Below are 13,971 nucleotides of genomic sequence, written 5' to 3'. Positions count from 1 at the left end.
TTCTGAAGATATCTGAAACTACAGTAATCTTGATTTACTTTATGCAAAGTAAAAGTAAAAATCTTTAAAAATCAATAATAAAATTTTTTTTTTTTTTTTTTTTTTTGTCCCCCAATTCACAATACATACCCGGCAAGGGGCCTGTGTTGAGGTGTATATGGGGTGCCTTTACTGTACCTCCTCTTTCTATATAAGTAAAATTATATATAAGAGCTTGGGCCAAATGGATATTACCGAGAGTGATGCTATTCACTTGCATGTGGCAGTTGCCAGCAGCGCCACCAAGAATGATGATGCCTAAGCACAGAGCCAGAAGTATGCTCTGAACACAGACAAGTATAGTTTAAAAACAAAAATAAGCTCGTTTTTTTTTCATATAGGCAATAATCTTTTTAATTATAACTTTAGTCTTAAGAAGATTTTAGGAGTGTTTAATATATGCCATTAAAGTTAAAGTTTTAGACTTAATGTAATCAGGCTTTCTTCTTTGATACAGGTTGCATTGGAGATGATCAAAGTAGCTGGAGGCTATCCATTTGAAGCTTACAAAAATTGTTTCCTTAATTTAGCCATTCCAGTTATGGTATTTACAGAGACATCTGAAGTAAAAAAAATTGAAATCAGGTATAAATAGATCTATTTCTTTTGCTTAATGAGAATGAAATAAGAGTTAAAGTTTTAAAGAAAAAATTACTAGCTTTTCTTCTTTTTTTAATATAAACACTGTCATCATTTCAGAACCAGATTAAAACCCAGACTTCATATAACATTTGACTAAAGTAGTCAAAAATTGCACAGACCTATTTACTATCTTTTTCACATTTTGCTGCCTTATAATTTCTCCCACATTTACTTTACTCAGAAAAATTAGAAATCATAAGATTTCCAATCTAGTTCAAAATAATTGTAACAAAGCAAAGTAATTTTATTTCTTTAATCTTCACTTTTCAAATTTTCAGCTTGGCTATTTGTGAGAATGTATTCATACATTACTGTTTCTAGTATTAAATAGTATAGCTGGAGATATAGACAGCGAGTAAAACCTTTCCTTATATAGCTGACCCAGATTCAATCTCCAGCATCACATATGGTCCCTAAGCCTGAAAGGAGTGTTCCCTGAGTACAGAATTAGGAGTAAGCCCTGAACATCACTGATCTGGCCTCCCAAAAAAATAAAATAGTTAAACTTTAATAAGGAAAAATATGGTGCTATTGCTTTGCAAATATACTTGTACTCATCTCAATTGATCAATATAAATCAATTTAACTTGGTCATAGCCAAAGAGTGGGACAGCCAAAGTATTTAGTAATAAATTTAACATCCACTTAGTAAAATCTTCACATACATCTGTTAAGTAGAAAGCCAAGGATATGGATCAAGTGTTCATGTACATTGTCTGTTCAAAACTCTGTTTTTCATTTAATGAAAGTGGAATGAAAGTGCTCCATAGCCCCAAAGCACCATCCCACATTTACTGCCACAAAATTTAGTTAATTTATTAAAAATAGACATCATGAGTCAGAGATAGTATAGGAAGTAATATACTTGCACACAACTGTCTCTGGCTCAATCTCAGTATTGCATATGTTTCTCTGAGAGCTAGGAATAAGCCCTGATACTGTGGGTTCACACACACACACACACACACACACACACACACACACACACACACACACACACACACACAAAGAGAGATTTGAAGACATTCTAATTTGTGATGGAATAATGAGGCAGCAATAGGATCAGCAGATGCTTGTAGAAGTGTTTACCCATGTGGTATGGTGGGAAAATAGGATTATGGACTATTTTAGAAGTATGTTTTCCTCTTTTTCTTTAAAAATTGTCTTTTCCTTTTTCCTTCAAAAGTAATCTAGAAATAATCTGCCTTTGGGGTATCATAGCAAAAGAGGAAAAAAAACATCAGCTGGGAAGATTTCTCTTAAGTCCTAGAATTCATAAATTGCATGTGGTAGACTTGAGTTCATCCCTGGTTCTATATGATCCCCCCCCAGCATTGTTGAGAATGGTCCTCTGAATAATGCTTTGAGAGTAGTCCCTAAATAATACCAGGTGTGACCCAACAACAAAGAAGTTAAAATAGAGAAGAAAATTAAGATATTTGTTGGTTTTGTTTTGTTTTTTTGTTTTTTTTTGCATATTTTTCTACAACAGAAGGGGACTATCATTTACAATTTGGGACAGATGGTCTATACATGGAAAAGAAGACTTCACCCTCTTGGATTTCATAAATGCAGTCAAAGTGAGACATTTATTTAACTTGGTTCTTTATCATTTTTCTCTCCTATTATACATTTACTTAACTGGAGGTTTTTATAAAAGTCAACTATTGTTTCATATTTGGGTGGCACATTGATAATTTTTCTTTTGGATTATAGGAGAAGTATGGAGTTGAGCCAACAATGGTGGTGCAGGGAGTCAAAATGCTTTATGTTCCTATAATGCCTGGACATGCAAAAAGATTGAAATTAACGTGAGTAATAAACATAAGCTATAGCTAAACATAAACCCATGAAACTCAACATCAAGGTTACAAATAATGCTTAATCCACACTTGCCTAGTGGCATTACTGTAATGGATCTTCCATCATCAACAAATTAAATCACAAACATGTATAGCATTATAATACTTTTGTGAATTTATCATAGTTCAGTTAACTTGCAGCAAAATGTTTATACCCTCGTGGTTAATACCCCACATAAAGTAATTTTATCTCTTCTAGAAACACATGATAGAACTTCTGAGACAGAAGTTTAAAAAAATTACCAAATCGTTACATTTTTAGTTTATTAAACAAATTTTCCCTAAAATATATCTGCTTTACTCTGGATACATTTTTGTTTGGGGGCTACTTCTGCCAGTACTCGGCTTATTCCTGGCTCTGTCCTTAGGGATCACTCCTGATGTTGCTCAGGGTGAACCCGGGTTGGCAGTATGCAATGCAAGAACTGTACTATTATCTCTCTGGTCCTAATGAGGGAACTTTTGTAAGATGTAGAAATAAAGTATTGGGGCCGGTAAGGTGGCGCTAGAGGTAAGGTGTCTACCTTGTAAGCGCTAGCATAGGACGGACCACGGTTCGATCCCCAGTGTCCCACATGGTCCCCCCAAGCCAGGGGCGATTTCTGAGCACATAGCCAGGAGTAACCCCTGAGCGTCAAATGGGTGTGGCCCAAAAACCAAAAAAAAAATAAAATAAAATAAAATATTGAAGAAACTTGACCTACTTAAATATTTTTATAACAGACAGCTATGTCCATTGAAGAAAACAAAGTGTAAGTGGTGTTAATACTGATTATACTGAGTAGTCTAGGTAATGGTATAAAAGACTTCATGGTAGTATATAGGTCGTTGATCCAATTTTCAGTTCCGTTCCTTTGTTCATGGTACTTCAGCTTCCTCACTTTTTTTGAAAGCTCTAGTAATGCTTCATCATGGAATTTTGCTGTATTTGTTCACTCCACTTGTTAATCTTTCTGCAAAGGAATGTTGGCTAGCTTACATGTGATAGTAACACATTCAAGAATCATTCTTGAACCCTAAGAAATACTAGCAAATTGCCCAGTGCTCCAGCTTACATGTTCAGTCCCTTTTGCTCCTTTAATCCTCTAATGTTCACTGTTTTACAGCTATTTGTCTTATTTACAGTCTTGTTTATATAGCTGTTTATCATTTCTTTCCTATCATTAAAACCTAAGCTTCATAAGGGCAAAACTTTTTGTTAAATCTGGGGCCAGAATGATAGTACACTAGGGCGGGCATTTGACTGGTTGGAGTTCAAACCCCAAAATGACATATGGTCCCTTGAGCACTGTCAGTTGTGATTCTTTAGCCAGGAGTAAACCTCTGTGAACCCTGTGTGTATTCTACTCACTGACATATTTATCTCAAAAGCTGAATCAGCATCAAGATTATTTGTTGTAGAACTGGAGAGATTGTATAGGGGTTAAGGTGCTTGCTTTACATATGGCCAATAACTTTGATACCTTGCGTAATAATAAGTAGTTACTTCAACTTTTCTTGTTTGTTTTTTGTTTGGGGGCCACATACCCGATAGCGCTCAGGGGTTACTCCTGGCTCTTCACTCAGAAATTGCTACTGGCAGGCTCTGGGGACCATATGGGATGCCAGGAATTATTCGCCTGCATGCAAGTCAAATGCCTTGCCACTGTGTTACCACTCCTACCCCAGTTACTTCAACTTTTTTTTTTTGGGGGGGGGGGGTTGGTCATACCACCAGTGCTCAGGGCTCTGCACTCAGAAATCGCTCCTGTCAGGCATTGGACCATATGGGATGCCAGGATTTGAACCATCGTCTGTCAGTCAATGCCCTACTACTGTGCTATCTCTCAGGCCCCAGTTCCTTCAACTTTTAAGTGAACTTTGAATATTATCAATGGGTCAATTGCTTTTTAATTATAATCTCTTCGTGATACTTTGAAGGATAAAATACCTATTTTACTTTGGTTATTAAATACCATTTGAATAAATTAGGATTATTGTTTAAAATACTTTAATATATTTCTCTTAGACAAGAGTACAGTGTGAGATCCTGAAATGTGCCAGTTAGAGGAAATTTATTTTGTTTTTGTTTTGGGACACACCTGGAAGTGCTCAGGGGTTATTCCTGACTCTGCACTCAAATATTACTCCTGACCTCAGGGACTTCTATGTAAGATGGAGGGATCAAACCCTGATCTTCTGTGTGCACAGCAAACGCCCTACCCACTGTGATATCTCTCTGGCTCCAAGTGGGAATTTATTTTAAATGATGCAATAGTTCACAAAAAATGTTTTCTAAAAGTTGGTCAAATTTTAAACTTCCAACATGATATATTTTGTGGATGAAGTTCTCTTTTCTTCTATATTCACTTAGTAGATATTTATTGGAGCTCTTTCCCAAAATTCTGGACAAGCTTGGCTTCAGATAGACATGTATTTGCAAGTAGATCAGCTATTTTTCTTGTTAAATTGATAGCTTACTGAACATTTTTGAAACATTTTTATTCACAAGTTAAAGTGATTCTGCTCTTAACTTTTGAGTACTGAAATAGTAATTAGGACAAGCCATATTATAGTAGTAATACTCTTACGAATATTTTGCTAGTATATATTTGTGTCATATAACTTTCACATTCAAGGAATCCACAGTCTTATTAAAAGAGTAAAATGGGGGGCCAGAGCGGTGGTGCTAGAGGTAAGGCTTCTTTCTGCCTTGCAAGCGCTAGCCTAGGACAGACCACGATTCAATCCCCCAGCATCCCATATGGTCCCCCAAGCCAAGAGCATTTTATGAGTGCACAAAGGAGTAAGTGCGCCCCCCAAAAAAAACCAAAGAAGTAACATGGTATTTAATAAATTTTAAAAGTAATAGAATAAATAAAAGATTTGTAGAGTTAGGAGTACTAACTCAAATTGAGTCAGTGTGAAACAGTAGCTTTATAATATTGAAAGATTATTATTGAGGATTAAATTACATAATTCAGATCTGATATGACGTAAGATCAAGTTATGTGACAGATAACGTGATTAGGCAGAGTAGCACATTTACATTGTAAGATAATTTTGGAAAAAATCTCTTAAGTAGATTTTGGTTGGAGAAAAACTGACAGATGACTAGAGATGAGGTCTGGAAGGACCAGCCCACCGTAGGAAGCTTAATCACAAAGAGTAGTGAGTGCAGTTAGATAAATATCTAGACTAACAAAACTATCATGACAGTGGTTGTGAGGGATAGTAATAGAATGTTTGTCTCTTATACAGGCAGAGGATGGGGGAGAAGTGAAGTGGGGAGGCACTGGTAGTGGGAAGGTTACATTGATGACAGAGGATGTTCTTTTCTATAAATGAAACCCAACTACAAACATGTTTGTAATCATGATGCTTATATATATATTTATATATATATAATTTTAAAGTTTAAATCTATTTTTATTTGTGGGGGTGGAGAAATGCTCAGGAGTTTGATAACAATAAGCTTTTTGGTTAAGTATAGGAAATTGATTTTTAAAAAAAGCATTGCTTTTAGGAGTTTGGGGTTTTCATTTGAGGGTTTGAGTTCTGTTTTTTTAACTATGTGTGTCTTTTAATGTTCTGTATTTATATATTACCAACAGTGGTTTGTATTGATTTACTATTAAGTAAATGATTGTCTTGTTTAGATCTTTGATTTAAGAAAAATAAAAGCATATAAAAGCAGATGGATTATTAGATTCTTATAAAAAGTTAGTATTGGATATAAATTCATATTCTCTGGATAGCGTTTTACAAAATTTATTAAAATTCTGTCATTTAAACTTTATTCTCCTTGCCTATTTTTTTTAGAATGCATAAACTTGTGAAACCTTCTATAGAGAAGAAATATGTAGATCTTACTGTATCATTTGCCCCAGACATTGATGGAGATGAAGATTTGCCTGGACCTCCAGTAAGATACTACTTTAGTTATGACACTGATTAACAGAAATTGTCTTCAAGTTTCTTCAAGACTTTGATTTTGGAAAAAGATTGCTTAATTTAACAAAGCTAAAGAAGATCAACTCTAAACACCATGGATTTCTCTTTGATGAAGCCTTAATTTAAGAGAAGTTTTCATCGAAGACTACAGGGAAGAGTTATAAAACATTTCAAGCAGAGTTGTAACATTTTGGAGCATACTATACCCTTATATGGTGCATCATATAAGATACGGCCTCATGTAGAATGTCATTTAATAAAGCTTACCATAAATTTATGTATTAAGCTCTCTGAATGTAAAGAAGGAAAGAGAAGTCCCTGAACAGAAATTTTAAAGAAACAAGAAGTTGAAAATCACAAAAGAAAATTTTAAATAGTTGAATTCTATTTTATAAATTTCATCTTTATTTAACATTTGAAGCCCATTTTTTTACACAAATACTGCTTGGCAGTCTGTTCTGTCATGATTAGACTTTGAATTTTATACCAGCTGAAAAAGAAGGTTGGTAGCAGTAAACGAGTAGATTTCTTAAATTCTACAGTAATAGTTACCTCTTTAAGCTTTAAACAGTTTGTTATATCACTATTCCCCAAAATCAGAGTTTTTATTGATAACATAAGTGTTATAAGCTATGTGCAGTAAGTCGGATGGCACATGTTAACTTGGACTAAACGTTAACAGTATTATATGGACTCTGACAAACTTTTTAGATAAGCCATCAATGTGAACATGTAAATGTGGCTAATCATTTGATCTTTCTGTCTGCCTTCTGATCTGACTTGTTTATTTGGAAATCTAAACCCGATTGTCATAGCATATAAGACTAAGTGGTCTTATAAAGGGAATAATATCCTTAGAATTGATGAAACTAGAGATTAAAAAAACCACTAGTTGAGTCTTGTTTTCCAGCAACCTAGTAAATAGAAAAAATATATTTTTTAGTATTTTATTTTAAAGGGAATTATTTTCAATTCTACATTCCCAGAAAGTGACAAAAATTAAAATTTATTTTTTTTAGGTCTTTATTGATAGAAACCCTCTGTTTCTAGATAAGAACTGTTGCAGATATTCATGCAGATGTTTCACTTGATAACTGGAAAGTGTTCTCAGCATTGCAGACTCAGTGAATACAGCAAAAGCAAATGACATTTTCTAAAACAGGAAATCATTTCCTTAGAGCTGCTTTACTGCTTTCCTGTTCAGACTATAAATAGAAACTGAAAAATTGAAAACCTCAGTATTAATCCATATTTTTGTCTTTTTATACTCAACTGAATATTTCTTTAATTCATTTAAAATATTTTAGATTACTTTTATCAACCAGCTAGCTATGTTAATTCATCATTTTGTGTCGGAATATTCATAGAAGTAGAGGATTAATTTGTATGATTAAAGGATAGTTTGTGTTAGAAGGTTAGAAGTAGACAGGATAAATCTACAGTAAATGACATTTTTGTTCATATCTTCTGTTGTATATGCAAATTAAATATTCAAATTAATATAAGTGAATGTAGGAATATCAATGCTCTGGAAACTTTAGGAGTTAAAATAATAAAAGGACTTTTTACAAGTCTTTTTCCTAATTTCTCTTTGTTTTGAGCTATGCAACCTATTCTCAACTCAACTTTGTTCTGATAGCGTTTCTATGTGACTTAAATTACCTTGTCTGCAGAAGAAAATTTAGAACCTTGTTATCCAACCTTATTTGTAGAGATCAGTGCATTACCAAATATAAACAAAAGAACAATTTTTATTCATTTTGTTACTAAACTTGAAACCATTTTTTTTGCTTTATTTTCTGTAAACAGTATTGCCTTTTTTTTTTTTTTTTGGTTTGGTTTTGCTAAGCCAGAAGCCAGGATTAAGTTAATGGTTCTTTTTCAATATCTGTTTTTTTTTGTTTATTACTGTACCATCATGAGATCTCTGTTGGTGATTGAAATACAGGTGCAAAAACTAATTTTGTACAGAACTGCTAAATAATTTTTTACTTAATTGAAAATAAAGAAATTTAACAATATCCTTTTTCATATTTGAGTCCAGAGATTCTGATTTAACTATTAATTTCAGGTGATTGATTTATACTACCCAATTTTGATAATTCGCAAATTTGGAAGATACAGTAGCTACCATGTGTGTAGATTACATTAAGATGCTTTGACTTAAGGGGAAAAAAAAGATGCTTTGATTTTGGGAATTCTGTTGAAATAATGGGAGAAAATGATGTGATCCCAAAAAGCCTAGATGATCTATTGAATCTTGATGATTGTTAGGGATTTCTAAAGTCCATTTCTTTTTAGAATTCAAAATAGTCATATTCTGTAAGTTTGTCTAAATTGTGTCAGTAGAACATAGATGTATATCCTTTCTTTTATGTTTTGTTTATTATAGCATTCCTAAATGTATCAGTGAGCAAGTATGAAGCAAATAATCTCTACCTCATGATAGATTTGGGTCTCTTGTCCTAGAAATTCTCCTAAATTCTTTGTAGAAATACTTCTTAATTCTTTGTGGAGGGAGGAGCCTCACACCCAGCAGTGCTCAAGATTCCGGGCCTGGTAGAGTGTGGGGAATCTAAACAGGAATCTAATCTAATCGCAACCCAATGTTAGGCATACATCTTAACCTTTACATTATCTCTCCACTCCTAACTTATGACTTCTATCTGAAAAACAAATAGAAAGTTGAGATCTTGAGCAAAATAAGTAGTGGATAATTTATGCTCTTTCATGTCCTTACATTTTTAATTGAGAAATATTAAGATCTTTGAATTTATATAAGTGAAATCATACTGTATACTTTATATATATATAATCTTTATTTAAATACCTTGATTACAAACATGATTGGTTGGGTTTCAGTCATGTAAAGAACACCCACATTCCCATCTCCCTCCTCTCCACCCCACCTCGCCTGTACTCTAGACAGGCTTTCTACTTCCCTCATTCATTCACATTGTTATGGTTCTCGATGTAGTTACATCTCTAATATACTGTATACTTTTTATCCTTATTGCTTGAACCTATATTTTATTCTTTATGATAGTTGTATAGTTTACTTTAACATAAATATACTGCAATTTATTTCATTGACCACGGGCAATTTATTTGGTAGTATCAAATTTTTTGTTTTCAGGTTATAATTTTTTTGTGACTGGAGTTTTTTTAATGCTCCAGGCATGAAGATAGATTATACTTTCTGAGAGCTTTAATCTTGCCTTTCATGCTGAAGGTTTTTTGTTTTTTGCTTTTTGGGCCATACCTGGTGATGCTCGGGCCACTCTTGGCCATGTGCTAAAAAACCACCCCTGGCTTGGGGGACCACATGGGATGCTAGGGGGGATTGAACCAAAGTCTGACCTAGACCAGCGCATACAAGGCAAGTGCCCTACTGCTTGTGCCACTGCTCCAGATCCTCGTGCTGAAGTTTTTTATTTGTGAAATATTTCGTATATGTGGGGAATGACCTCACTCTCATGAAGTGTTTTCCTGAAGACTTCATAAGCATATTTTATTTCTCCTGAGTTTATAATTTCTGTCTATTCCTGTGCTAGTATTGTATCTTCATTACTATAACTGATAGGCTTTATTTGGTAGTTCTATCAACTTTTGTTCTGATTACTCTTAGCCCTTTGTATTCTTAGTTCTCAAATTTTTACTAGAAATATAAAAATCTGCTACTCTTGACGTTTCCAATTGTTTTACTGAAATACACTAACTTTTATCTACCTGGACAGGAGAAGCATTGTATTATAATCTCCAGGCATGATAATCTTTTTTTATGTTAGCTACTCCGCATATGTATCATATCTTTGTGTATCCAGTTATCTTTAAGTCTATCATTTTTCCAACAAAAAAATGTAATACCCAACTTGGTATTTTCATCCTCCACTGATACTTTTTCATGTGCTCTGCCAGTTATTGGAGCTATTAGTAGGGTAGTATTGTTTTGATTCAATTTGAGAGACAAATTACATGAATTACATTAAGTAATTATAGATTATTGTCTGATAAGGGACTTAGCTTCAAAATATTTATAGCATGTCAAAACAATATAAGAAAAAAACAATTAAAATACGGGTAGAAGATTTCAGCAGATACTTAAAATCAGAATTTGTGAAACAGTATTAAAAATAAATGCATAAAATGCATATTAAAACCACATAGAAAACAAGGGTGATCACTGAAGTGATGAAGCAGATGATATGCACATAGGAGGCCCTGAATTGGATTCTTCACATAACTCCTATACATGAGTATAGCTCTACTGAGTAATCCTGGTCCCTTAAATACCACAGGCTGAAGCCCCCTATAAAAATTAACACTACACTATTTTGGTTTGAGGGCCACACCTAGCAGTGTTCATGACTGACTTCTGGCTCTGTGCTCAGGTATCACTATCAAGTTGGCCATTATCAGGTATCAGGGACTGAAACAATGTCAGCTGTTCATAAGGCAAATGCCCTTTCTGTTGTACTATTATCTCAACCCCACACTGTATACTTAATTTTAAACTGTTTTTTAGAAACCAGTAAAGTGCATGTTAAGACTAGATTGCTCAATCATGAATGGTAGAGATTCATAATGGTAGAATCACTTTAGAAATATTTGACTGTTAGAAACTTAGACATAGCTCTTTAATATGACCCAGTAATCTATTTTAATTACCTTACTCAAGGGAAGACTTATTTAAGCACAAAAACGTTAATGAATATAGAGCCTAATGATTTCCAAATTCAAATTCACTTCAAGTTGAATAAAAACTAGTACCTTCTAATGGTAAAATATTAATAAAAAAAATAGCTAGTAGGGCCCGGAGAGATAGCACAGCGGTGTTTGCCTTGCAAGCAGCCGATCCAGGACCAAAGGTGGTTCAAATCCCGGTGTTCCATATGGTCCCCCGTGCCTGCCAGGAGCTATTTCTGAGCAGACAGCCGGCCCAAAAACAAAACAAACAAAAAAAATAGTAATATAATCATGCTTATGTCAGTCTAGACACTATGATAAGTGAAAGAAAATCATTTTCAGAGATTTCATACTCTGGTTTTATTTATTAAAAATCTGAAATACTGGGGACTAGAATGATAATAGAGCGGTAGGGCATGTTTGCCTTGCACGCGGCCGACCCAGGACAGACCCTGGTTCAATCCCCAGACCTCCAAACTTGCCAGGAACGATTTCTGAGTGCAGAGCCAGGAGTAATCCCTGAATGTCACCTCTATATTATGGCCGGGGGAAAAAATAATTGAAGTATTCAGAAAGAGCAAAAGTGTAAAAATGGTAAGAGGATAATGGATGGCCAGGGAGTGCTGATGAAAATATTGCCTACAAAAGAGGAAAATAATACATGTTCTGAGGTAATGGAATCTTCTGTATCTTGTCTGGTTGTCAAACCTGAGAATTATACATATATCAAATATATATACATATATATCAAAAAATTTGTATGAAAATTTTACAATGAACTTTAAGAGAGATACTATCTACACTGAGTTATTCTTAAAGTGATGATTTTATCTCATTAAACATTACAAATTCTCACCCAATAATATATAGCAATCTTTCCTATACTTCTGAGATTGGAGACCAGAAGAAGAGATTTATTCCATTACACAGTGATTCATAAAAATAACCAGCACCAGATGTGTGAAAGAGACCATCTTAGACCATCCAGCCCCAGGCAAGCCACAGCTGGTTGTCATGTAAATGACACTAAGGACTACCAAATCAAATCAAATCCAGGTTGCTTATATAAATCTGTTTAAATAAAATGGTTATTAACTACCGTATTTTGGAGATGACTTGTTACCTGGTAGTATATAATTGGCAATACTCATAGTTCCGAAATCAACTAATACTCAGTTCCCACCCCTTTAATTTTTTGTCTGAAGATGTTCCAGAAAACTTTGGTCTCTGAAAGAAAAAAGGGGGAGAGCATATTAAGAGCCTATTTCTTTCTGTTACATGGTATCTTTTTCCAAATTAAAATACCAAGTGGTGTATTTGATTTTTTTCCCCAGTTTATTACTTTTCTTCGAACAAAACCACATAATTTGAACTATAATTGAACCTCCCAATTAGAGGGGGAAATAAGGGAGGTACCAAGACCAAACAGGTGTAAGACCACTAAGTAGTAAGCTAGGCACAGAGGGGACCACTTATTCTAGCGGCCCCGGGGATGAGGGAGTAGGATATGGGAGGTAGGATGGGAACGGAGGTGGAGGGAGGACAATTCGGTGATGGGAATTCCCCGATTTTATGTTAATATGTACTTAAAATATTGTCAATGGTATGTAAGACACTATGATTAAAATAAAAATTATATTAAAAAATGCCAAGTGGGGCCAGTGTGATATAGCACAATGAGTTAAGCCCTGCATGCACACAGTTAACCCATGGTTTCCTGAGGACTGCCAGAAGTGGTTCCTGAGCACAGAGCCAGGAATAACTCTTGACCAGAGTTGGGTGTGGCACAAAAAGTCCAACTAATATTGTGATGGCCAGCATAATACTGAATTCATTCCTTGTAATAATTTAAGAGGGCTGTTTAGAAATTAGTATACAGAGGTCAAAAATGAGATGAAAGGACTAAAAATGCTTTAAGACAGGGCAGGAGAAAAGAAAGAAGACATAGCTACTGAATGAACTGTATGATTTCAAAGTCAGAAATTGGATTAACATGCAGAAATTAAAGAGACGGAATATTTCAGACTGTACTATGGAAGAAATCCCTAATGTGAAAAAGTAAACAGTGTTGCCTCAAATTACTAGGTTGATAATTATTTAAAAGGGGAAGCACTACACCTGGTTGTGCTCAGAGGTTACTCCTGGCTCTGCTCAGGAATCATAGTTGGTAGTACTGGGTGACCTGAGATGCTGAGGGGTCGAACCCAGGTTGGCTCTGTGCAAGGCAAGTACCTACACCTGCTTTTATATCTCATTAGTCCAGTTATTCAAAAAAAATTTTAACAAGCTGAATCATCTCAGAGATGTTTTCTGTACTGTGTCTGCAGGTGATTTCTATACAGAATGAGACCAGATTTTCATAAAGTGCCTTCAGACAGATTGGGCTGGAGAGATAGTACAGGTTTGTGACCAGCCTAGGTTTGATCCCCAGCACCCCTTATAGTCCAACAAGAACCATAAGGAGTGATCCCTAAGCATAGAGTCAGAAATAAGCCTTGAGCACAGCTGGATCAGCAGCCCACCTCCCCAAGAAAAAAGTTCCTTTAAATTGATTTTTTTGTTATTTGTCATTACAAGTTCTCAGTACTTTAAAGTGTTATCAAGTGAGATATATATAAAATTATAAAGTGAGACTAGTGAGAAAGTGAGACTTTCTGCATTTTCCCTGATGGATGCATGCAGATAGCCAGAGCCAGAGTTGTTTTTCTTCTAAGTTTCTAGGACTTTTTAAAATTCAAATAAATTCGAGAATTGGTTTTTGGGTTTGTTTTGGTTTTGTTTGTTTTTGTTTTGGGGGCCACATCCAGTG

General features: G+C 34.6%; 1 protein-coding gene and 1 pseudogene across 1 annotated transcript in view; one reads left to right on the top strand and one right to left on the bottom strand.

The window, feature by feature from the left end:
* UBA6 (ubiquitin like modifier activating enzyme 6) overlaps positions 1 to 6,804 on the top strand; it is a 68,251-nt gene extending 61,447 nt beyond the window's left edge. The window contains exons 30-33 of the mRNA XM_049790008.1: positions 497 to 624; positions 2,174 to 2,261; positions 2,398 to 2,492; positions 6,345 to 6,804. Coding sequence (XP_049645965.1) covers positions 497 to 624; positions 2,174 to 2,261; positions 2,398 to 2,492; positions 6,345 to 6,480 — 447 coding nt within the window. The 3' untranslated portion in view covers positions 6,481 to 6,804. The remainder of the gene's footprint in view (positions 1 to 496; positions 625 to 2,173; positions 2,262 to 2,397; positions 2,493 to 6,344) is intronic.
* Positions 103 to 216, bottom strand: LOC126032759 (uncharacterized; annotated as a pseudogene).
* Positions 6,805 to 13,971: the final 7,167 nt, after the last annotated feature.

This window comes from Suncus etruscus, chromosome 16 (genome assembly GCF_024139225.1).
Source record: "Suncus etruscus isolate mSunEtr1 chromosome 16, mSunEtr1.pri.cur, whole genome shotgun sequence".
Lineage (NCBI taxonomy): Eukaryota > Metazoa > Chordata > Mammalia > Eulipotyphla > Soricidae > Suncus > Suncus etruscus.
The sequence above is the reverse complement of the archived record's forward strand: the minus strand, read 5'-3'. Positions and strand labels throughout refer to the sequence as shown.